At 33.0% G+C, this 27402-nt stretch overlaps 1 protein-coding gene and 2 long non-coding RNA genes across 4 annotated transcripts; 1 reads left to right on the top strand and 2 right to left on the bottom strand.

The window, feature by feature from the left end:
• Positions 1–4623: 4623 nt before the first annotated feature.
• Positions 4624–5673, bottom strand: LOC108217921 (uncharacterized). The gene is made up of 2 exons (XR_010290944.1): positions 5609–5673; positions 4624–5511 (listed from the first exon to the last, which is right to left on the bottom strand). It is a non-coding gene; the product is annotated as an uncharacterized LOC108217921 (long non-coding RNA).
• Positions 5674–6334: 661 nt separating this feature from the next.
• On the bottom strand, positions 6335–6997 carry LOC108217037 (uncharacterized). The gene has a single exon (XM_017389890.1). It carries the CDS (start codon positions 6995–6997, stop codon positions 6335–6337), a length of 663 nt encoding a protein of 220 aa, XP_017245379.1.
• Positions 6998–10246: 3249 nt separating this feature from the next.
• Positions 10247–12281, top strand: LOC135152416 (uncharacterized). Of its 2 annotated transcripts, XR_010291543.1 has the most exons (5): positions 10247–10650; positions 10803–10854; positions 11592–11661; positions 11745–11849; positions 11974–12281. It is a non-coding gene; the product is annotated as an uncharacterized LOC135152416 (long non-coding RNA). The 2 variants fall into 2 exon arrangements; XR_010291542.1 differs by lacking the exon at positions 10803–10854.
• Positions 12282–27402: the final 15121 nt, after the last annotated feature.

The following is a 27402-nucleotide window of genomic DNA, read 5'->3' as shown; positions in this document are numbered from 1 at the left end:
ATAATTTCACTGGCGCAAGTTCACTTGCCTTGGCTCAAGTTTGATCAATTTATTTGTTTCTGGCGCTAATTCAAATTTAACTAAACTTAGTTAAATTTAAATTCGTCCAGGACGAACTCAATTGGTTCAGGATGAACTGAATTCGTCCAGGACGAACTTGTTAACCATGGTTAGATGTTGAACCCTATAATAGAGCTTTGTAGTTTCATTTGAAACTAACTACACACTTTTTATGCACACACTATACCCACTCGAGAGCAAGTTAGAATATTCGACATATCGAGCGTTTGTGTTTAGAGTGGATCGTAGTCTCTGTAGCCGACATTCGTGTTGGAATTTGTTGAACCCGAGGATTATTTCTAATACAAGAATATTCTCCGACTTGATGGAGTTGTTTAATTACGACTGAATTAGGACTGAACATAATTATATCCCGCAATCAATTTAATCGATAATTGGGTATAGATGTATTCAACCTCCCTCCCTCTACGTCTGATTGGACCTAACAATGGGTATTAGAGCGAGGCTGATCGATATACATTATAAATAGATCTTCAAAGGTACATTACTAAACTCTCAGTATGATTATAAATAGATCTTTGTTATCAAAAAAACCCCTATTTATATGACTGAACACACACCTTCTTATCCACCTCTTATTTCTTTGATTTATCTGAAAGACTGAGCCTTTTCATGTGAGTTGTGTGAAAATATTTAGTGAAAAGATTCAAGAGAGAAGCAGTCTCCTGAATTCAAGAGAGAAGCAGTCTCCTGATTCTTATTATTATGCATAGATTGAACACTCACTCAGGCCCATGATTGCTAAAAAGGGGGAGAAGAAGTTCAAAATTATCTAAAGCTGACTGAAAGATCAAAAGAATCTATCTTGAAAACAAAGCTGAAAATTGTTTTTTATGAAACAACAAATAGTTCATGCGGTGATTATTATTCTCAAGTGAAAGTCATATGGAAGCTGAAAATTCAGAGAAAGAAGCTGATAATTCAGAAAAGGAAGCTGAGAACTACAATTCGATTCAAATAATAGAGTCTGATGAATCCAAGAGGTAATTACTACAAGTGATTATTATGTATTCAGATCAGAACAGAACAAAGTTTTCATAGAAGTACAAGCGTACCGAAGAAAGCAGAGAATTACTAACAAAAGCAGGATGATTCAGAAGCTATAAACAAGCTATCGGAGAACAAAGACAGAAATCAATCTTGAAGCACAAAGGTACAAAGAATTCAAACTCATAATGATGATATGACTTACTTCATAGAATTTTGAAGATGTTTTGGCATCAATGAATCATTTGACTTTATGCTTTACTTCACAAAGTATAAATTGGGGGAGATTGTTACGTAGGAAGATTCATTTATGCATTAGGAGATCATCACAATAAAGCGAAAAAGAACAATACAGTTCATGGAAACTAATGACCGCATCAGCAACTGATGGAACCGCGTCAGTAAGCGGATACTTGATCAGTATCGAATATAATCAGTATTTGGAGATTGATTTTGAGAAGGAGAGAAAGAAGATTGATATAATATAGCTTATTTATAGATATAAACGTTTGAGTAAATCAAGTTAGTAATTATAGAAGTTTTGTACTATATAAACACAGATTATTAGGTCTTACGATATGACGAGTAAGAAGCACAACACGAGTAATATTTGTGTAACCTAGCAGGTCTTGAGAACATTTTTCTTGAGAGAGTATTGTAACACTTCTTATAGTGATTAATAAGAGCTGAGTTTATTTGGATCTTGTTTGTTGTTTAATCAAGCTTATTTGACATTCGATTTATCAATAGATAAAATTTCGCTTATAGTTTATTAATAAATCATGACCTAACAAGTGGTATCAGAGCAGGCTAGTTATTTACGATCCGTAGAGTTGGATAGCCTAAAAAATAAATTGATATTTCGAAAGTGTAAACCCTAGGATAACTTTTTAATAAAATCCAACCCTGAACTTCGACATTCACTATAATGCTTGATTTGTAATGTAAAGCGTTTTTATAAAAAAAAATTATTCTTTTTTTGTTATCATGATTAGTAGCTTAAACTAGATTATATCATAAAGATTCTACATTTTAATGTTATTTGAATAATTAATTTGAAACTAGTTAGTTAATATATATATAATTTTTTTGGAAATAAAAATATATTTTATATAAAATATTCAATGATAAATATTTTTTTATTAATTTATTAACTGATTAAAAGCTGGTTTCAACATTATTAATTTATTTTTTGTAGCTTACTTAGCCAAATAAAATTTATTGTTTTTCTCACCAGTCAAAAATGACCGACAGGGTATGAAATCAGTCGGTAATGAACATTCGGTCGGAAAGGTACTGAATTGGTCGGTTTTCAAACAGAGGGTCACTGAATGTACTCTAAAAATCATTACCGTTCATAGTTAATCGAAAATGATTCGACGATGGTCAGTTTTCTGCACTACAATGACTTTAATTGGTCAGAAATGTTTTGAAGACGGTCGGTTTTCTAGGTTGAAATGACCAAAAATTGTCGGAAATACATTATCTGTGGTCGGTTTTCCACGTATACAATGACCAAATTCCACAAACAATCTCATAACATATCAATTTTGATCTATAAAACTACAATTTCAATTCCATGAAACAAATCTCATAACGTTTCAATTTTGATCCATATAATTATAAATTACAATATCTGGCCACTAATCAATATCTTCATTTTCTTGACCTCATCGAACTCTTCATTGTTTTCAGTTTCATCTTCATCATCATCATCAACTTCATCATTATCATGATCTTAGAATCGAATTCTTAGAATTGGCTCATATTGTGCAAAGTAAACGAACAATGAAAATATTGAAGTCGTTGCATTAGAAATATTTTCTTGGTAAGGATTTTTGGTAGAAGGGGTAGTTGATTCATCAAGAGGACTATTTTTAATTGAAAAAACCGTATATAAGTTACTACGAGGATTTAATACACTTGGTGCATAATAAACTTGAGTCGCTTGACTTGCTAAAACAAGTACCTCGTTCGACCTTAATCTTGACTTTATGTCTTACTAACAATGCGATTTTTGTGAACACGTATACCGCTTCCCGCGAAATCAAACCAACGACATTTAAACAAATACACATGATTTCCTCCCCTATAAACAAGTCTAATAATTTCTTCTAATTGATCATAATAATTTTCAAGGGCATTAGCATGATAGGTACCTTTGACAAGGACACCGGAACTATCTACAATGAAACTTATATCCATTAACCTTGCAAGATTCAAACGTAATAATCGTGCTAGATGGTCCATTAAGTAGATCTTTGAACCGTGGATATATTGCAACATCATTCTCAATCTGAATATAATAACATACAAATCAATACATGATCAAAATAAAAAGTAATACAAGATCAAAAAATAATAAATGTGTTACCTTTTTCTTGAACCAAATTTTGAAGTTAGTTTTAAGAAGTGATTCCAATTCTTCGGGCGTTGCACCCGTATAAGATGCGTATTCTACATAAAAGTGTGGATAGTTAAAAAAGATTCAAATGTACTTTTTATGATTTTTTTCACAAAATAAACATACCGAATATACGGTTGAACCTCTGGCATGTTCAAGAGAACATAATATTCCGCAATGAAGTATTCCTCATCATCCAAGTATCGAACAACATGTTTTCTCAAAACTCAATTGGATATCTAAAAACTTCCAAAATACTATCCACTTGTTTGTCAACCACTATTTCGTTCCTTCCCAGGTGTTATGAACCGTGCCAACATTGGATTTAAAGTAATATGAACAAAAGTTTATAGTTTCTTCTTTGATATTTTTCCGCAATCGAACCTTCCACTCGTGCCGTATTCTGGATCTTATCTCTCATAAACTTTAACAATCGTACATAAGGATACATCCATCTATAGTGAACCGGTCCCCGAGACGACATTCTTCGGCCAAGTGTAAAACCAAATGTTCCATAATGTCAAAAACGCTTGGGGAAAAATAGTTTCTAGCACACATAATGTCTTTACAATAGATTTCTCTACAAGTTCTAGATCCCTACGTACTAGAATTATCGAACAAATGTCTACAAAGTAATTCGATAGTGCAGCTAGGGCATCCAAAATATCACGAGGTAAGAGCTCACGAAAAGCAATACTCATCAATTTTTGCATAAAAATATGACAATCATGAGATTTTAACCCGTGAAACTTGAGAACATCCATTTTGACACATCGAGCTAGATTTGAGCAACACCCGTCAGGAAGATTTAATGATGATACCCATTCACATAATTGGCGAAGTTGGGGTCTTGTAAGCGTAAAACGTGCCTTTGGCTTCACCCCATTATTTGACCATAACCTGGACATCACACTGAGTGCCTTACAATCCATCCTAGATTTGTTGTGATCCTTTGACTATATTAAATAAATATCAGACGAAATTTTTATGTCTAGATATATAAATTTTAGATGGGACTATATTAAATAAATATTAGATTTTTAATTTTTGATATAGAGTTATAGATTAATATATGTGACTTGTTAATTTTTTATTTTTATAAAAATATATGACCTATATCTCTAAATATGGATGGTTAAAAATCTATTAAATATATAATACCAAATAACATTCCATGTAATTTTTTTTTCCTAAAAATTCATTAATTTCATCTAACAAGAGGAGCCAAACATGTCTAACCACATACGTAAGCATAGAAACGTAACATTTTCATTTCATTTTTCTCGTACCAAATTAAACATGGGATCCAAGTATTGAAGCATAATTAAACTAGATCATGCAGCTTCGGAACACCACCATGTCGTCCTTGAATGGAATCGTCATCAGACGATATTAAACTCACTTTTGGGTGCTTGACGAGGATTTAGGGTCTGATCATCAGGTAAAGCATCTCCGATAATAGAAGCATAAATAGCTATGCTTATGGACACAACATAAATCATCAAACCGATGGCAACAATTGTACAAAGTGCCCAAATAGCTATCCTTGCTTCAACACTTCCACAAGAGTACAAACCTATTCGAATTTGAACCACATCAACCACTGAAATCGTAAGCAAAATAATGCCCAAAACAGAAGCAGTTGCTGCTAAGATCAACATAAAGTCCTTCAGATCGAATCTTGATTTCACAAAACTATATCTTCGACATTCCAAGCATAGATGTAGCTTAAGTACTTTCGCCACAAGGCTGGATAGAAGGAAACACGCAAATGCTACAACTTCATAGACGACGAGCCATTTAGCTACGCCTGGACCAGCGTCACAGTCATGACGGTTCTCTAGGCTGCGAATGCCTGGTGAAGCTTGAGATAAGCCAACGAACACCGCTAGGGTGAACAAGGAATTGACATTAACAAGATCATCAAGTGATTTGATATGAGCATCTTTTCTATCAAATTTTACTTCTATTTGCTGATCATTAAATTTTTGTGTCATTTGATCCTCTGCTTCTTTTCCCAAAGGTCTCCTTTCATTCATCTGAAATCACAAAAACAGAACGAAATCAAGTTTAGCTACACATATAAACAAATATATAAGTTTAAGATTTTGGAACTATAATCTAAGATTGACATACAATTTTGTGGTACCACAAATATTTTCACGGTTTAAACCCTACTTGCACATCTACTATTTATAAGGCGACAAGTGAAACTAAGAACACTAATGTCACTTTCCCTATGTCATATAGGAATCAGATACTGTTTTTTTCTCCTGCGTGAAATTTAGGCGAATGTAACGCACCGAATTTGTAGCAATTTGACATAACTTTGGTGTGATCGGCATTTTGCTTGTTATCCTCTGCTTATCATGGTCCACAGCAACCAAAATGTAAGCTCAAAATTGGTAAAACAAGCGTACTGTTATCAGATTGCAAGTAATGCAAATACTTTCTAACGATACATTCTAGTCCAAAAACTTCCATTTAACACCCCAAGATTTTAGCAGAATTAGTAGCTTAACGTGTTAGCAGAGCCCATCTTTCGTGTTTTAACCTCGGTAATCATCCTTTTGAGTTATTTCACAAGAAATTGTTACAGTTGAAATTAGTTGCCTTCATTATCTCATACCCTTTATTAGTCAATAAAGTACATGGTCCCGAAAATGACTGGGATATATTTAAGTCCACAACCCTGCAATTAGCATGGCAAGCACCATTAGGTAAATTTCAACCCTCGTTGTATTTAGACATCTTAGCAATTGTACAACACACGAAAGCAAAACACTAGACCTGAATACATATCTAAAGCTTATATTTTATTCATCAAGCCACAAAATAAAACATTCGGCTAACTTGTTGAAACTAGATACCATTCTGCTTCTGATCAGTAAGACGGAGAGTGTCAGCACTACTGTTATTGTCTTGGTTCGACGTGTTACCCTGAGCAGAAACTAAAGCAGGATCAGCATCGCCACTGATAGAAGCATAAATACCTACAATGATGGACACAACATAGATTACTAAAGCAATGGCAACAATTGTACACAGAGCCCAAATGGCCTTCCTTGCCTCAGCACTTCCACAAGAATACAGACCAATTCTAATCTGAACCACATTCACAACCGAAAGAGTAAGCAATATAATCCCAGTAACAGAGGAAAATGCAGTTAGGAGCAACAAAGCATCTTTCACATCAAATCCCTGTCGAATAATACTGATTTTCTTACCATCCAAACTAAGAATTAGTTTAAGCACTTTCGCCACAAGACTCGACAAAAGAAAGCAAGCAAAGGCCACAACCTCGTAGAGGACCAGCATTTTGGCTACCCCAGGACCAGCGTCACACTCATGACGATTCTCCAGGCTGCGGATGCCTGGTGAAGCCTGAGATAAGCCAACGAACACAGCTAAGGTGAATAGTGAATTCACATTAACAAGATCATCAAGTAATTTGACATGAGCATCTTTCCTATCATATTTGGGTTGAACCAATGCTTCTACATCTGGATTCTTTGGGTTAGCCATCTAATTTTGCAGACAAAATCAGATTATTATTGATTGAAAATGTACTGTAATCTGCAAAACTTCAGTTGGGGTATTTTGAGTGTACTTAGTTTTGGTTAAGCCTCTTATATATAGAGGAACGGAGAGACCTAGAAGCAAATTAACATGAGACAGATCCAGCATTCAGGGTCTTCTCTCTACTTGCAATACTTTTCATGCATATTTACTACTTGCACTATAATTGTTCATCAATATAGTTCAATAATACAAACTCTAACATGCATCATCGTACATACATAACGTGTCTTAATTATTGAGTCAACTCATTATAAACCTACCATAAAAATTAATTATATACGTTCCCATTGGACAATTATACACTTTATATATATTTGATTTACGCACAAAAAGCATTACTCACCCTATATACCAACTTGAAATTTGATAATGTAAAGTATTTGGCTTAAGCCAAGTATTTTATAAGCAATCCTTATTTTGAGTTCGTAACAACAATATACTCTTTTTGTCCATCTCATTTCTTTACATTTTTTTATTGTCCGACATGCATTTTAAGACGCATATGAAACATAATTCCTTTATTCTTTTGAAAAATAAAATTCTTGTATAAAAATTGTGATAGTTATTATTTATTCAGAAAAAAAAGATACAAAATAATTTATCAAGCTATATTTTTATTAGAGTATTGCGTGCCGAACACGGTCGTCCCTTATGTGGAGTGGAGCAAAATTTTACACAAATACGGTTCCCCTTAAACAGTTTGTAGTATTATTAACTGAGGAGACGCACTCAGTCATCTTATCCTATTTATCCCCGCTTTAAGATGCGTTTAAATCTCTTTTCAACTTTAATTTGAAAAATGTTTATTTATATAATAAGTCAAAAATAAGTTACCTAAAATCAGAAGTTAGTTTGAGTTATATTTTTTAATGACTTAATTTTTGAATTTTTTTTTTGGATAAAAATTATGCATAAGTTATAAGTTACTTATAAAACACTTTTATTTTTATTATTAAATTTTTACTAACCCATAAAGCGTTAATGAGTTAACATTATACAAATAGACATTTTAAAATCTCAATTCATATAAGTCAGGTGAAGTCGTAAGTCATTATTTCAGCCAAACCGCTCATATCGATGACAAGTTTGTTAAGTACGTAAAAAGCCAATATCTTATACTCCCTCCGTCCCAATTTATGTGAACTGGTTTGCCTTTCACCGAGATTAAGAAAAAGGTAGTAAATGTAGTTGAAAAGTGGGTAAAGTGGTGGGACCCATCAATATTTAATAATAGATTTGAGATAGTGGAGGAAAGTAGTGGGTGGAATATTGTTTATTTAATAAAAAGAGAGTATAAAATATAGAGGTAGTGTGTGTAATAGTGAAAAGTAGTGTTCAAAAATAGTAAGTATTGTAGGTTCATTCTTTTTGGGACGTCCCAAAAAAGAAATGAGATCACATAAAATGAGATGGAAGGAGTAATGAAAATAAAAACATGTTTCCTAAGCATGCAATTAACATAAACAGTTGACCAACTTTATGACTGGATTACGAGTTTTTTTTTAGGAGCACGTCTACAGCTCGTCAAGGAAGGGTGAAAACGTAAAACTGCTTACTACAAGTTTTGGTTAGTATATTATTCCTTCCGTTTCAATTTGCATGTCCACTTTTAAGAAATTTTTTTGTTTCAAATTACTTGTCCACTTCAACTTTCAAAGCAAAATCATATTTTCAAAGTCATTTATACACCACATATCTCTTATTTATATTTCCTATATCAATCTCACTCCACATATTTTGATCATTTAATGCAATTAATTTGTGTACATTCACTCTTCTTAAACTGTGTGATTTTTTTAAAATGGACATCTAATTTGAAACGAAGTGAGTATTACCTTTAGGTTTTCTGTGACTACATGCATGTAGCTTTAGGGATGACCGGATTAGGTTTTTCAATATCTGGATTCAATTTCATTTTTTTTTGACAAGGTCCGAATCACATTCAAACTAAAAAAAGTTGAAAATTAAGACCCAACTCCAATCCAATCCAACAAAATTAGTTATGATTTTATCTGCATTTTGAAAATTTCGGACTCAAATTATCACTATGCCAAAAACAGCCTACAAGAATATGCAATATATGATATAACATCAAAATATGCTGCAACACACTGAAAAATGACTAATGCAACATAAAATTCATATTTCTCTTTCGATGTTGCATTTGACCCCTACTATAAAATAACGGCTACCTACTAAAACCTCGGATTTTGTGTTACAACAAAATACTACTGCAACATTTAACTATCCCGTAACAATTTTTTAAGTAGTTAACAAATAATAGCGCTAAAAAACAAAAAGTATCGTCGATTTAAATTTATATTTAACGGTTTTATTAAATATCCCTTAACTGCAAAATTATATATGATTTATCTATTTTATAGTAAGCTCTAGATAAATACATGAGTAAAAATCAAGATAAAGAGTCGCCAATAAAATGACACAATCAAGCAATGTAAACTAAGAACCGCTAAATTACGAAGAACGTAGAGGAAGAAATAGAGATTCAGAATTAAAGGAAGTTAGAGTAACTCCAACAAGTGTCTTGCTTTTTACCTATATTTTGAGGAGGATTATTCAAAACCAAACTCCTAGACCCTCCTAACTCTTTCTCAAAGTTGGATATCTTCTTAACCCAGTTGAGTTGATTATACAAGCGGACAACCACAATTAAACAAAGTTGGACCGACTTGAGTTGATTACACAAGCTGCCAACCTACTGTCTATATTCCCGAGTACAACTAACGTGTTGCGTTTAAGGTTCGAATAGGTTACCTAAATGATGTCCCGGTAATGTGTCAAAAATATGCACTCCAACACTATCCTAGTGGTTATCTAAATCACTGGTACATCCCTAAATAATTACTTAGCCATTACCTATTTTTTAGGTAACCGCTAGACATTACCTATCGAATATTTATGAATAAAAAATTCATCTCCCTCCTATCTTTGTCTTCTCTCTCCTTTTCTCACTACTAGAAAAACTGGATACAACATCAGGGTTTTAACATCATTCATAAAATCACTGATGTTAAATATCTTTTTAACATCAAATTTTTTTAAAATAATGTTAAACCATATTTTAGACATCAGTTTCTAAAATAACTGATATCTTATTATCAGTTTAAAAAAAAAGTAAAAGAAAGCCCAGCGTAGTTTTTCCTTATTAAACAACACTCGGTTGTACTTGACCAAAAGATAAAACATATCATAAAATTCTCCCCCTTTTCTATTTCTCTCTGGCATTCTCTCACTCTGCCTCCCCTCTCTCGATGATCTCTCTAACTCTCTCTCCCCGCTGCCCTACCTCCCACCATATCCCTCTTTCATCTCTCCATCTCTAACCATCTCCCTCTTTAATCTCTCTCTATCTCACTATCTCACCGTACGTCGATCGAATCGAAGGAGTAAAAGCAGCCGCTTTTAAAGACTCCATTTTAATTGAAGACCCATCTTGGAGAAATACACCTCCGAAGTAAGAAAGGCAGCTTCAATTCGCAGCTCGATTGGTTCGATTGAATTTCTGGTTTTCAATTTGTTCAATTGGGGTTTGGGGTTTCCGGTCACAGCTTCATTTCTCGGTCTCCATCTTGAAGGTGTATATTCTTAGTTTCTTCAATTGATTTAGTTTCTTTAATTGTTTCGATTGTAGTTTATAATTCAAGTTATAAAATTATATCTATTGATAGTATTTCTTGATGATATACATGCCAACACAAATTAGAAATATTTTTATTTATTTTTGTAGATATGCAGATCTTCTTGTTTAAGTTTCAGAAAGCAAAGAGAGTTATATACAGGTAGTTTTTTTGGTGTACCTAAAACTGAATAACTTTGTTTCTCTGGGTCAAATATGTGTGTCTAAGAATTCAATAAATCCATTCTTTTTATTTTGGATTATTTTGTTAGTTTTCTCAGGTGGATCATTTTCTAAGAATTCAATAAATCCATTCTTTTTATTTTGGATTATTTTGTTAGTTTTCTCAGGTGGATCATTTTTTTCGATAGGGTTTAATGGATATAAGTGGGTCAAGTGCGTCTGGATCGGAATTGGATCTTGGAGTTCAAGTAGTTTTTAATTGGAGTTTGTAGCTTTGGGTTTTGATTCTTTTGTAATTATTATCTCTGAATTAGCATTTTTTCAACTTGTCATAGACATTCAGTAACAAAATAGGGAATGGAAACTAGGAGGCAACCATGTATGCAGATACACATATGTGTTTCTTTAGCTTAATCCTCACAACTCCATGGTTGTCCTTCCCTGCTACTTCCTTTGTGCTTGAATATTCTGTTGTAGTATGTATAGACAGAGAGATGCAAAACAGATTTTGATGTTTTGAAGATGACAATTATGTTGTATTAATAGGAGATGTTAGGATATTGCACTTGAAATTAGTGTAAGAACTAAATGACCATATTTATACTAATACAAATGAGTCTATCAGACAATTAGAGATTATATATTTGCCTTCTTTATTCATTTTACTAACTTGTAATATTTATACTGCAAGTTAAATTATCTACTTTGTTTATGCAGAACTATGCCCTTCTTGTTGGACTATAGACTTCAAGAACTGTGCCCTTCTATGTTAAATTTTATTGCTAAGGTGTGATACTCTTAATTATTCAAGATAATTTTTGTGAAAAATCGGTAATCTAGTCATGATAAACACTTTTCTATGTTGCTCAGGTGGGATAGGAAGCAAACCAGGAGTTTCTAGTTTGTTATCGGAGGCACAACTCTATGTTTAGCTTGATCTCTCCGTTCTAAGTTGCAACATGCTGTGCGACAAAGGTCAGATCATTATCCATTTGTTCCTATAAGGAATATTTTAATTGGAGAGCCTCCTGTATTTGGTTCTTGTACATCGATTCTCATTTGTTTAAATTGTGATTTTATCTTGTGTTGCACTTTTCAGGAGGCTGCAAAGACACACAATGCAACTTATTTTGAGGATGAAATTAATGAAGTGTGACTTGAGACTTTCAGCTACATTGAAACTTCATGTAAAAGCGATATTAGTTGGTTTTGATTTTAGTAGAAACTACATTGAAGCAATATATCTTTTGGTAATTTATAACTTGGAAATTTATTATATTATTATTCTAGTATTGTGCACATCAGGATGTGCTTTAGACATCAATGACAAAAACATTGCTTAAGAAAAATTAGGCTCCAATAACTGATGTTATATATCTTAATAACATTGGTTGGTTTATTCAGTAATTGTCATTCCTTCCCTTTGACATCACACTCTTTTAAATGTCTATTTTTACCTTACAGGTTATATATTGTATGGAATTTAGACCTGAAAATATAATAATATCAATAAAATTATAATGTAATATATTTATAAATATTAGTCAAAGACATCAAATTTTATTAATAAAACGATGTGCAAGTACTACATAGACATCAGTTAAAAACCGATGTCTAAACTGTATACTTTTAACATCCCCGCGTAGACATCGGTCAGGAAAAATTCAGACATCAGTTTTTAGCCATTGTTGTAGGTAGTTTTTCTAGTAGTGTCTCCCTTCTCTCTCTTAAATTTATTATTATTATAATAATAGGGCATCAAATATAAGTATCGGTATTGGAGTTGACACTAAAAATAGATTACCTAAATCACTGAGACTTATTAGAATTTATTATTTATTTTATTAATAAATAATGAGATAAGTAATCTATTGAACTTGCTCTCAGCACAAACTTTAAAACGCACTGTTCGGTTAAGCTGGTTATTTTATTCATAAATAAACTGCTCAACAACCCGCCTGATCGATTGACTCAAATGGGAAGCCAGACCGTGACCAACCCAAAACACCGCCAGTACTGGACCGCCCGGTTAGCTATATGTAATCACCGAAAATATAAATGTAATTACTCTTAATATTCATTGTTGAGTAAAATTGGTCAACTATTTATATAATTGCATGCTTAGGAAACATGTTTTTATTTTCATTAAAAAATTGCCTCTGTACTTAAACAACCTTCTCATCCATATAGGAGTAGTCAAATATAAAATGGTGCAGTGCATCGCACTTTGTAATTGTATGAACGAGGTTGTTCCGGTGCAGCTAATAATACTAAAATTTAAGGGTTTTATATCAAATTGGCCACCAATTTCATCAGAAAATCTCACTTGACCCATCCAAAAAATTTCTGACTCATTTAAGCCACTATAAACCAAATATATATCATTTTACTACTTCATTATTCATGCCTTTTTACTTAATTATTTATAAAAAATTTACCGTTTATTTTTTTACTACAAAACCACTTCGAATACTTTCATAATAGTCCCTAGTATTTATTAAAATAATTTCGGAATTTCTAAAGCAACATAGCCATGTAGTTAAAAAAAAATATATAGTTATAGATATAGTTATATGATCATCCTAGCTATGTTGCTTTAAGAATTCCCAAATTATTTTGATAAATACTAGAGACTATTATCAAAGTACTCGAAGTGGTTTTGTAGTAAAAAAACAAACGGTTGATTTTTAATAAATGTTTAAGTAAAGAGCTATGAATAGTGATGATATATATTTTGTTTATAGTGGCTTATATGAGTCCGAAATTTTTTGAGTGGGTGAAGTAAGATTTTTTGATGAAATGAGTGGTCTGTTTGATATAAAACCCAAATATTAATATATATGTGAAAAATGATTTCGAGATTCTATTTCTTGTATTTATTTTCAGTAGGTTTATTTTTTTTATTTTTTTTGTCACAAGTAGGTTTATTTAATTGAACTAATTTAAATTTAATTTTTGAAAATGAAAGACGACGGGAAAATATATAAAAGATTAGTCTAAGCATAAATTGCAACAAAATTAAACAATTTGTTAAGTAGTTAACAAATAATATAACTGCATTGAAAAACAAAAAAACAAGTTAAATTTTACACTTAACGATTTTATTAAGTATGCATTATATATATATATATATATATATATATATATATATATATATATAATATAGGATATAGGCGGAAGATCCTAAGAAAACCCACCTTATCAAGAAAACTGAGAAACCCTACTTCTCATCACCGTTGATCACGTATTCTTGTTTGATAATATACTGTATTCTAATATTTAATTATGTCAATCAAATCTAGCGTATAAATGGTAATTTTCTAACATAAATATAACCAAATCAATCAGACATTAACACATTCTCCATATCTTAATCAATCATTTAATGTCTATTCAATTTGAATTTCAAATTTTAAAGATTCACCTTGAAAAGATTTAAAAACTACTATTTCACATCTTACATTTTACATTTTACATTTAACATATAATATTTATTTTTCTCAAAAAAACATATAATATTTATAATAAAATATCTTAGAGAATCTTGTAATATATTCTAGAGAATCTTCTATATATATTAATAAAATATTTTAGAGAAACTCCTATATATATTAATAATATTAAGATTCTATTAAGTGTTTCACCTATAACTTTTAATATTTGAAGGATTCTTGAAGTGTTCTTTTAAATATTTCTATAAATTTTAAATTAGGATTCTTTAATATTAATTATTTTGAAATTCTTCAAAGAAAATATTAATTTAAAAATATTTGAAGAGTCAAAAGAATATTATAGGGTGTATAATTTATACAAGAAAAATTAAATATTCTAAAAGAATCTTGCACAATACAGATATTTATTACTAGAAATAATAAAATATTTTTAGAATAACCTCTATATATATTACCGATATTAAGATTCTATTAAGTGTTTCACCTATAACTTTTAACATTTGAAGGATTCTTGAAGTGTTCTTTTGAATATTATGATAATTTTTAAATTAGAATTCTTTAATATTAATTAGTTTGAAATTTTTCAAAATAATATTATTTTAAAAATATTTGAAGAGTCAAAATAATATTATAGAGTGAATAATTTATACAAGAATTAAATATTCTAAAAGAATCTTGCACGATACAAATATATATTACTAGAAATAATAAAATATTTTAGAGAATCTTCAATATATATTGATAATATTAAGATTCTATTAAGTGTTTCACCTATAACTTTTAAACATTTGAATGTTTCTTGAAGTATTCTTTTAAATAATATTATAATTTTTAAATTAGGATTCTATAATATTAATTAGTTTAAATTCTTCAAAAGAATATTAATTTAAAAATATTTGAAGAGTCAAAAGAATATTACAATGTGAATACTTTATACAAGAAAAATTAAATATTCTAAAAGAATCTTGCACGATACAAATATTTATTACTAGAAATAATAAAATATTTTAGAGAATCTTCTATATATATTAATAATATTAAGATTCTATTAAGTGATTCGCCTATAACTTAATATAAATGTTAGAATAAATATATCGAATATTAAAATAATAGAAATCTAGTGTCATTAGGAATTTACTTAGTGGAATCTTAATAATATTGATATGACATTTTGTAGAATATTAATAAATTTTTTAATAGAATCTCAATGTATTTATTAGTATGACGTTTAGTAGAATCTTATGTTTGCTAAATTTATTATTTAGTTGATTCCACTGAGTGTTTTATTAGAAGTTAATATATTTATTAAGAAATCAAGTTAATTGATTGAATTTTGGAAATATAATTCACATTAATTGATATACATAATTGAATTTTGGAAATATCATAAATAGAAGATATGTTATTATTCACCAGATTCTGTCTAGGATTGTCCTCATATTTATGATTGCAATTAAAAAAGGAATACGGTACAATATACGTAATTAATACAGGTTTTCTCGGTTTTCTCCATACTTTGGTTTTCTCTGGAACCTCACTCATATATATATATATATATATATATATATATATATATATATATATATATATATATATATATATATATATATATATATATATATATATAGATACTCCACTACAAACCATCTTATTCTACAAACTAAAAACTCAGCTGCAATATCACTAAATTCTGAATACAATATCACTAAAATTTTAAACAACCCCACCTCCACCTCCATCTTCTCTAACTCCACCTCCATCTTCCCCAGCTCCACCTCCACTTCCGGCAACTCCATGTCCGCCGCTCTCTCCACGATTGTCGCCGCCTGCGGCCCCATTCACGTCATCCAAACCTCAGTCCGCCTCCACCACCAACTTCCACCCAACCTTCACCTCTTCCACCACCTTCATCTCGACCTCTGCCGCCACCACCACCACCACCTTCACCTCCGCGCGCTATCTCATTCCTTACTTCTGCCATACCTCCACCTCGACCTCCACTTCCACCCCCGGCATCTCAACCCCACTCCCGCATCCTCCATGCCCCCACCCACTCCATGTTCACCGCTTCCATCTCCACCACCGCCATCATCACTAGAATAAACAAACAAGAACTGATCTAGAGGTTTGCATCAAGTTCTGGAGATTTTAACGAATATCACTAATTTCTATAGCGAATATCACTAATTTCTAAAGCGAATATCACTAAAATATACAGCTAATATCACTAACTCGTACACCAGAATAGCTACGATTTCTGTAAGTATATCAATAGCAGGTGGCAGGCGTGACAGTCTGGCAGAAGTGGTGATGATGATGGTGAATCGGAAACAGTGACATGGGTGGAAGTGTCGGCAGAGATGTGATAGCAGGGGTGGAGGAAGAGGAGAGAGACGAAGTGGGTTTGATGGAAGAGATAAGGTGGAGTTGTTGGGTTGTATAAAAGGAAAGGTTTTTAGTTTTTATTTTAAGATTGGTTTGTATTTGATCATGAGCCCATATATATATATATATATATATATATATATATATATATATATATATATATGATTTATCTATTTTATTAGCTGCAGATAAATACATGACTAAAACCTAGATAAAAAGTCACCAATAAAATGACACAATTGAACTAAGATTGGACAATGGAAACGCAGAATTGAGAAATTATGAAGAACGTAGGGGAAAAGAATAGAGATTCCGAATTGAAGGAAGAGAGACCAAGTTGAGTTTATTATATAAGCTAATTAATCTACGGGGATCTGGTCTATATTCCCGAGTACAGCTAATTTGATGGGTTTAAGATAACATGTTTTAGCACAAACCTTAAAACGCATTCTTCAGTCTAGGTGGTCATCTATTTATATAATACTGGACAACCTTAGGGAACATGTTACAAAGTATCTTTTTCATTAAATAAATTGCTTAACAACCTCCTGATCCATGGACTCAAATGGGAAACGGCTTAATGCGTATGAGGTATGACCTTGTGGAATTCATTAGTTGACTTCAGACACGTTACGTATGTACGATGATGCATGTTAGAATTTGTATTATTTTATTGAACCATATTGATGAACATTTATATATAATGCAAATAGCAAGCTTGCATGCAAATTATTGCAAGCTGAAATTATTCCATGTACTCAAATGGGAAACGGCTTCATGCGTATGACTTTGAGCCCTGTTTGTGTAACCTTCAAAACGGAGTTTAAACTGTTTCTAACTTTAATTAAGCTGAAAAATATAACAAATCAAAGATCGGTTTAAAGTCAGGAATAAGCCAGGAAACTGAATTAAAAACAGAAGTTAGTTTAAGGTATTCTCTTCGGTCTCTTCAATTTTTTTGAACTTTTTTTTATAAAAAATAACCATAAATCATAAATTATCCATAAATCAGTTTTATTTATATTATTATATTTTTAATAACTTATAAATCATTGATAATTCAAAATTTCTGAAACAGACATTTTAAGCTCCAGCTTAAATTATAAGTTACATTAAATAATAAGGCCCGTTAACTCATAAATTATAAGCTCATCCTGTTCGGGCTTGTTTGTCTAATTCATTAGTTGACTAATTAAGACACGATATGTATGTACGATGATGCATGTTAGAATTTGTATTATTTTATTAAACTATATTGATGGACAATTATAATGCAAATAGCTACTCCCTCCGTCCCCCTGAGTTATATACATTGGGGGACGGGGACGCGGCACGGACTTTAATACTCCAGTAAAGTATAGTTCTATAACTTATTTTTAAGATTTTTCTTTTCTGAATAAAAGTTTGGATGTTATATTTTTATTCAGAAAAAAAAAAATTTAAAAATAAGTTATAGAACTATATTTTATAAGAGCATTGAAGTGCGTGTCGAGCAGTGAAAAAGAAACGTATAGAATTAAATGGGACAGAGGGAGTAGTAAACTTGCATGCAAACTATGGCAAGTGGAGAGAAGACCCTGAATGCCAGAACTGTGGCATGTTAATTTGCTTCTAGGTCTCTCCGTTGCTCTATATATAAGAGACTTAACCAAAACTCATCATGTACATTAAGAACACCACAACTCACATTTTGTTTATCTAATATTTCGTATATTTTCAATTAACATTAATCTGATTCTGTCTGTCACTTTAATCATCAGATGAGTAAATCGAAGACTCAAACATCGGATGATAAGCCGAAATATGATAGAGGAGAGGCTCATCTCGACTTACTTGATGATCTTGTTAGTGTGAATTCACTATTCACCTTAGCCGTGTTCGTTGGCTTGTCTCAGGCTTCCCCAGGCATCCGCAGCCTAGAGAATCGTCATGAGTGTGACGCTGGTCCAGGCGTGGCCAAAATGCTGGTCCTCTACGAGGTTGTGGCCTTTGCTTGCTTTCTTTTATCGAGCCTTGTTGCAAAAGTACTTAAACTACTTTTTAGGCTGGATATTAAGAAAATCAAATTTCTTATTCGAGATGGATTTGATGTGAAAGATGCTCTGTTGTTACTAACTGCAGTTTCATCTGTTACTGGGATTATATTGCTTACTCTTTCGGTTGTGAATGTGGTTCAGATTAGAATTGGTCTGTATTCTTGTGGAAGTGGTGAAGCAAGGAAGGCCATTTGGGCTCTGTGCACAATTGTTGCCATTGCTTTGGTAATCTATGTTGTGTCCATCACCGTAGGTATAATTGCTTCTATGAGGGGCGATGCTGAGTCTCATGCGGTTCCAGATCAACAGGGTCAGTCATCTAATGGAGGAAACAACAAAAGCGGCGACGCCACTGCTGCTGCAGTTCAAGCTGCTGCAGTTCAAGCTCAGACGCAGGATGGTCAAGTTTAAACATTTTACATTTGTATTTCTTATTTACAATAATAAATCACTTATTTTGGTATAATTAAGTAAGTGATTGAATATTAACGTAAAACAAACTCAAAGCATGTGTCGGGGCTGTCCGGCATCTTCTATTTGTAAATGCGACATCACAATTGATGAGATAGTATTATTTTAATTTTATTCTATAAATAATAATTTTTCACTTTTAACATATATTATAAGTTAAAAAGTAAAAACATAATTGTACTAATATAAATTTACATCTTTAAATCTGATATATTAGAAGCTAAGATCTTTTTTATGTATCAAAAACTAAAATTCATTATGAAAATCTTCTTAGTAATTATCGGGTCATTTCAGACAAGATCCAATGCATGATCGACTCGTCTCTCTTTGTACAGAGAATCAATAATCGAGTTATAAGTTATCGCATCAGGTTTACAACCTATCTCCTCCATCTTTCTTAACAACTTGAGAGCCACGGAGGTATTTGAACTTTTGCAGAGACCATCAATGATGGTGTTATACATAACTACATCGGGCTGAGTTACTTGAAATTTGATTAAGTGCAAATATGAATTTTATATGAACATATATTAAGGGCTCCACAAAGATTAATGAAAATACAATTATATATTTATATATATGTGACATAAAATATTTAAATTCAAGGTATATTTTAACGAACATATTTATTTAATACTCCTTAGACTTCACGTCTTCTTTAGGGTCTAGAACCTTGTCCACCTCTCCCTGACTTTTTGGTTGTCAATAGTACATTCAACGAGAAAGTCAGAGTTTGAGCCTTAGTCGCCACCTGTGACTTCTATCGAACATCAAACTCCCCAAGCTCTATTGCCCACTTGATCAACCTTCCACTAACCTTCGGGCTAGCTATGCATTATGTTACGAAGGGGATGGTCTGTAAAGACTTCAATCTTGTTGAGCTGAAAGACTCAAGGATCGGCTGATGAGCCGAAATATGACAGAGGAGAGGCTCATCTCCAATTACTTGATGATCTTGTTAGTGTGAATTCACTATTTACCTTAGCCGTGTTCGTTGGCTTGTCTCAGGCTTCCCCAGGCATCCGCAGCCTAGAGAATCGTGATGAGTGTGATGCTGGTCCAGGCCTAGCCAAAATGCTGGTCCTCTACGAGGTTGTGGCCTTTGCTTGCTTTCTTTTATCGAGCGGCCTTGTTGCAAAAAGTACTTAAACTACTTTTTAGGTTGGATGTTGAGAAAACCAGATTTTTTATTCGAGAGGGATTTGATGTGAAAGATTTTTTGTTGTTCCTAACTGCATTTGCATCTGTTTCTGGGATTATACTGCTTACTCTTTGGGTTGTAAATGTAGTTCAGATTAGAATTGGTCTGTATTCTTGTGGAAGTGCTGAAGCAAGGAAGGCTATTTGGGCTCTGTGCTCAATTGTTGCCATTGCTTTGGTGATCTACGTCGTGTCCATCATCGTAGGTATAATTGCTTCTATCAGGGGCCATGCTGATTCTCATCCTGATCCAGATCAGCAGGGTCAGTCATCTGACAAAGGAAACAACAAAGGCTCCGACGTCGCTGCTGCAGTTCAAGGTGCTGCAGTTCAAGCTCAGACACAGGATGCTCTGGTTTAAACATTTTATTTTTTATATTTCTTATTTATAATAATACAACACTTAGTTTTGTAAAATTAAGTACGCGCGTGATTGAATAAAATATATCATATTTAATACTTTCTTATATATATACTCTCTCCGTCCCAATAGGTTGTATACATTTGCTGTGGAACGGATACCAAGAAAAAGCGTAAAAAATGAGTAAAGTTAGATGAAAAGTGGGTAGAGTGCCGGGACCCATTTGAGATGTGTGACAGTGAGGTAAAGTAGTGGGTGTAATAGTATTTATATTATTATAAAATGAACCTCGAAAAAAGTAGGTGGTGTAATAGTATTTTACATTATTAAAAATTGCTATATTAGAAATTTATAAAAATGATGAAAAGTGGGTAGAGTGGCGGGACCCATTTGTATTTAATTATAGATGTGTGACAGTGAGGTAAAGTAGTGGGTGTAATAGTATTTATATTATTATAAAATGAACCTCGAAAAAAGTAGGTGGTGTAATAGTATTTTACATTATTAAAAATTGCTATATTAGAAATGTATAGAAATGATGGCACATCGCAACTGTAGCTATTAAAAAATAACCTTATCGATCCTAGCAAAAAGATTATGTAAGAAATAGATGTCAGTTATCAAAATATTCAAAACCAATGGCTTAATTTTTCTTGTCATTTTTGTTATATTTATATGTGTCGTTGTGTACATTAAACATGCCACAATATTGTATGTGTTTAAGGATATTTATCATATTTAAAATGCAAGTGAATTAAAATATTATGTGTAATTATCAAATAAGTTGTCTCATATTTATCAATATATTAAAAATTAAATATGAGTCTCGTCAATTTCTTTCATAATGGCAGTTTTGATTTAATAATAATAATAATAATAATAATAATAATAATAATAATAATAATAATAATAAAAAGAATAATAATATATTTATTAAAACATTAATAATAATAATAATAATACATAATACTAATTATTCGTTAAAAACAATTTTTAATCCCTTTGCTAATAAAATCACTTACGAATCATCAATAATCAATATTTTTATTTAATTTGTAAGCTAATATATTCTATAGAAGACAAAATTTGAAAAATAACATTTATCTCTCAATATTATTGTTCAATTTTGAAGTTTTCCTATGCAAAATTTATCGTGCAGCGAAAATTTTTATATCAACTTAATGGAAGACTCACTGTATACTCTATGCCTGCTGATTTATAAAGCTGCATTTGAAGTTTAGCAGAAATGATTTTAAGCTATTGTATGCATCTGCTCCACATATTGACTTAATAACACTAAATTTATAATGATCATTATTCTTAAAGTTGCAGATACACTAGATGATTATCTTGACTGTGTAATCTAATAAACATACACAGCATACTCGAATTCAGGATCCATGCATGCAAGCGTCGCTAAATCAGTAATAGGTAATAGGTAGGTGATTAAAAATCTCTAGTTTGAGTTCGGTTGAGTTCGGTTGGGAGTTTGTCCATGTAGCATGGTTTGTTTTTCTTGTGCTTCTGCATCTTTTTAGGTCCTCGCAGTTTTGGATCTTGGATATAAAACCCTAATCTTTTATAATGTTCCAAGGGGTGGATTTTCAAAAAAAACGAAAGATTATTCATTCGTCCAAGGCCCCATTTGTTTACTGCTTAATAAAGCTTAATGAAAATATATATTTTTAAATCAAATTGATTATAAAATATTTTTTTAAAAAAAATATTTTCCTCAAGACTGAAAAAAAACATTTCAAAACACTCATGAAAAAAAATTAAAATTGTGGGGTGCAAAGTGAAAACCTAAAATCTGTTAACTTAAACGGTCAATTAACGGAGATTGGTCAAAGAAGTGCAAAGCGAAGCGCTTTTCAAACTTTGGGTTGCATACTGCCAAAAAAAATTGTTTGAGACCAAATCGAAAAAGCGCCTAAACATAAGGGGTGCAAAGTGTCAATCACTCTTCTATCAATACTAACTACAAGAAAAGGGAGCATATCCGACGGCCAATTTCAGTCGGAAATGAACGAAATTAATCAATTTTGAGGTCAGAACCGACCGACCACGTCGGTCTCTTAAAATCGAGTCGGAAATGACGGATCGATTCGAAATGAGGCATATAATCGACCGATGTTGTTGATCGATAAAGTGTTGTCATTTACTCATAAATCAAGCCTCACCTTTGACATGTCATACACGTGGATAGTCCTAAAACCAATTAGAGACGGCCAAAAATGTGTCGGCCAAGATTGCAATTCACGGTCCAACTGGGGAGCCCATTGGTAAAACCGACCAATATAAGTGGTCGAAAGGTATTTCAGGGCTCATTTTTGGGAGGCCCAGTTATAAAACCGACCAAATGTTATTATTTACAACTCTCATGTCATAATCGACCGATTGATTTTGGTCGTTTTTCTGGGCAAATTGGTTACTAATAATGGTTGGTTTTAAATTAAGTGGTCGGAAATGAATCAGTCGGAAAATATATTCAGAGCTAATTATAGGATGCCCTTGTTATGAAACCGACCAACTACAATCATTTACGACCGTCATGTTATTACTGATCGATTGATTGGCAAATTGGATACCAATAATGATCGGTTTTAGCTTGTAGTGGTCGGTTTTCTGGGATTACAACTTTAAAATGTATGCATTTGATCGGTTTTCTGGGTTATTTTTACCATTTTAGTTCGGAAACGACCAAAATTGGTCGGTTTTCTGGGGAGAAAATTTAAAAAAAAACTGTATTGACATTCTAAACTATACAACATCCCTGTTATTTTACCAATAGCTTAATTTTTCTTGTCATTTTTGTTGTTTATATTTATATGTGCAGTTGTGTACATTAAACTTGCCATATTATTGTATGTGGCTAAGGATATTTATAATATTTAAAATACAAGTTAATTAAAAAATTTTGTTTAATCATCAATTAAATTGCGTTATATTTACATTTATATTAAAATTTAAATGTGAGTCTCCTCGATTCTTTCATATTGACAATTTTGATTTAATAATAATAATACTAATAATATATTTATTACAATAATAATACATAATACTAATTAATTATTAAAAAACAATTTTTAATCCCCTTGCTAATAAAATTACTTACGAATCATTAATAATCAATATTTTTATTTAATTTGTATGCTAATAACAGTTATATCTACTTCTTGTATCTTAATATTATTTTTAAGTTTGTAAGTATTCCTATGCAAAATTTATCGTGCACCAGAAATTTTAAGTTTGTTGTTTATAAATCGCCGTGTATTTTAAATCAAATTTAACAAAATATAATTTAAGTATTTTTGTTAAATGTAATTTACAACATATATATAAACTAAAGTACAAATAAAAACATACGAAAAAATTATATTGTATAACACTTAACTCATAATCCAGTAAATATTTTAAAAATTAGATAGGTTATATTTGACATGAACAAAGACACATGGATGTAAAAAATGGAATTTCATTCCATTTAGGGGTTGTTTGGTTCGCAGAGTGGTATCGGGTTGGAATTAAGAATCGGTTTGGAGTGGTATGAGGTTAAGGTATCATTCCTTATATCCTGTGTTTGGTTGAGTGTTGGAAAGAATGTGTTTAATTCAAAATATAATCATGTTATTGATTAAATTAAATTATTTTATTAAATAAAAAATTATAAATATTTTTATTATCAATAATAACATTTAATTGTATATATAAACATTTAATTGTATATATAAATATTATTATTTCAGATATGGGTATGAAGATAAAAAAAATCCAACCAAACAGTAAGTATGGGTTTGGCTGCTTTCATACCCATACCTTATTCACCATACCACCCAACCAAACGACCCCTTAGACTTATCGTCTGAATGGACAAAATAAGTCCAAGAAATGAATTTAAAGCACAAATGTAAATGTGATTGCAGAAATGTAACATATTCATTTTATATTTCTGGTACCAAATTAAACATAGGATCCAAACGAGGATTTAGGGTCTGATCACATAAAGCATCTCCGATAATAGAAGCATAAATAGCTATGCTTATGGACACAACATAAATCATCAAACCGATGGCAACAATTGTACAAAGTGCCCAAATAGCTATCCTTGCTTCAACACTTCCACAAGAGTACAAACCTATTCGAATTTGAACCATATTAACCACTGAAAGCGTAAGCAAAATAATGCCCAAAACGGAAGCCGTTGCTGCTAAGATCAACATACAGTCCTTCAAATCGAATCTTGACTTCACAAAACTATATCTTCGACATTCCAAGCATAGATGTAGTTTAAGTACTTTCGCCACAAGGCTGGATAGAAGGAAACACGCAAATGCTACAACTTCATAGACGACGAGCCATTTAGCTACACCGCTAGGGTGAACAATGAATTGACATTGACGAGATCGTCAAATGATTTGATATGAGCATCTTTTCTATCAAATTCTACTTCTAATATTTGTGTTGGGCCTCAGCCCACTTGGAGGATAAAAGCCCAAGCCCAAACTCAAGTCCTATAAATACAAGAAAGAACGATTAGATAGGGGTTGGAATATTTGAGAGTAAAAGAACATGTATATTTGGGGGACTCTATAACCCTCAACATTTGGCGCTAGAAGGAGGGGATTCTAGAGTATTCCAACAAAAAATCTCAGAGAATTATCAATCCGACCAAGGACATGGCCGGAGAAGAAGAAGAGCGAAGGCGGAGCTCCAGATCTGCTCCCAAAACAAAGACGCTATAGACCATCAGTTCACCTGAGATCGAGCTGCCTAGTAACCTCAAGCCCAAGAGGCTGTTTGTTGACGCCACACCGCAAGGATCTGTCACCGTTCCGGCGTTTTCAGACCCTACGGGTGGTGGAAGGAAGCGCGGCCCCAAGAAGACCGTACTGGCGCCACAAGGCAAACGTGTGCTGACGAGCGACGCTCGCCTCCATGTGGAGAGAATTAAAGCCAAAAAACGGCAGGAACAAGGCAGAAGAGCTTACGAAGTAGCTAACCTCGAAGATGAGCTCCAAGCCCTGGACACCAAAAGACGTATGCTCGCCGCCAAGGTGCGACAACAAAGGGAGATCGCGCGCTTAGAGGCGGAGATGGGAAACGCGTCCCAGGAGTACCAGACAAGGGACGATGAAGATGTTTCATGGAAACCATCAGCTAATAGCGAGTATTCAACGAGAGCTGACTCGGCAGGGTCGTACAGCTCCCGTCACCGCCAAAAAAGGACATCATACGGCGAGGAGGAAGAAGAAGAGACAGGATCCATGTCTAAATAACATTTTGAACTCACCAAACTCAGAAGAGAGGTTGCTCAGTTGCGGGACCAAATTAAAACAGGCTCTGGAAGTCTGGACGCCCCATCTGAGAGCCCCCTCTCCGAAGAAATCGAAAGCTACAAGCTAGACAAGCACCTCAAAATCCCATCAATCGGTCGCTTCTTTTACAGATGCCTCAGCGGCATAGCACTGGAGTGGTTTAACAACCTACCACCCCGCTCCATCAACTCTTGAAGTGCGCTAAAAAACAAAATACGCACCAGGTTCTCAAGCAACAAAAAAGGAGGCAATATCACCCCCTCATTATTGACGGTGCGCCAGAGATCCTCTGAATCATTAAGAGACTTCTTAATTCGCTTCAGGAAGGAAGTGGCTGAGATCCCCAGCCTCATCGACGAGCTAGCTGTAAACTACCTCGCCGCTGGGGTGGACAAGTCCAGACACGAAACGATTTTGGAAGAGTTTTTTGAGAAGAACCCTCGCACTCTCCAAGCAGCTATGACAATTTTTTAGCATAGGCTTACAATTTAAGAGGCTGTCGACAGTATTCAAATGCCCTGTCCTCAACCCAAGCATTGGGATAGACACTCCAACTCTTCAAGCAAATGGGACACAAGAAAACCTGAGAGCCACACTTCCCAAGGAAACGAAGGGCCTGAGACCCAGCACACCAGCTCGGCGCTTCAGCCTACTCAAGCAGCTTCACGCCTCAGCAGTCCAGAGCCTCTTGGCCTCCTCGGCCCTCAAGGGAAAACAAGGAATTTATTAAACTGAATATGGAAATCAATGAGATACTAGCTGTCATAAAGGCCGACCCGCCTCAAACAAGTCCAAAAACTGTATGCCAGAGAAGTCTTTAAGGTTGATTCTAAGCACCCAACGCGTAACCCTTCTCCAATAATCACGTTCTCTGATGAAGATTACCCGGAGGGACTACTAGATACACACCAAGATGCCCTCATTATAACAACTAAAATAGGGACCAATCTAGTGAAAAAGATCCTCATTGACAATGGTAGTTCGGTGGACATCCTCTACCAGGGTGCTTTCCAAAGGATGGATCTGGGAGATTGAAAAATCAATGATGCTAAAGGATCCCTCCCATATGGGTTTACTGGAAATGAGGTGCAAGTCCTCGGGACCATTGACCTTCCGGTCCTGTTCAGTTCTTCGCCCCGCCAAACGTGTCAGGTGGTTAAGTTTCATTAGATAAATGCCAAGTTCAGCTACAACGTTATCCTAGGACGGACCACGTTGTCCGCCCTGAAAGCAATAACTTCTATACCACATTTGAAAATGAAATTTCTTACTGAATATGGGGTAGGTGAAGTCAAAGGGGACCAGCAA

The sequence above is a fragment of the Daucus carota genome, chromosome 4 (assembly GCF_001625215.2).
Source record: "Daucus carota subsp. sativus chromosome 4, DH1 v3.0, whole genome shotgun sequence".
In the NCBI taxonomy this organism is placed as follows: Eukaryota; Viridiplantae; Streptophyta; class Magnoliopsida; order Apiales; family Apiaceae; genus Daucus; species Daucus carota.
This window is presented reverse-complemented; position numbering and strand designations above follow the sequence as displayed.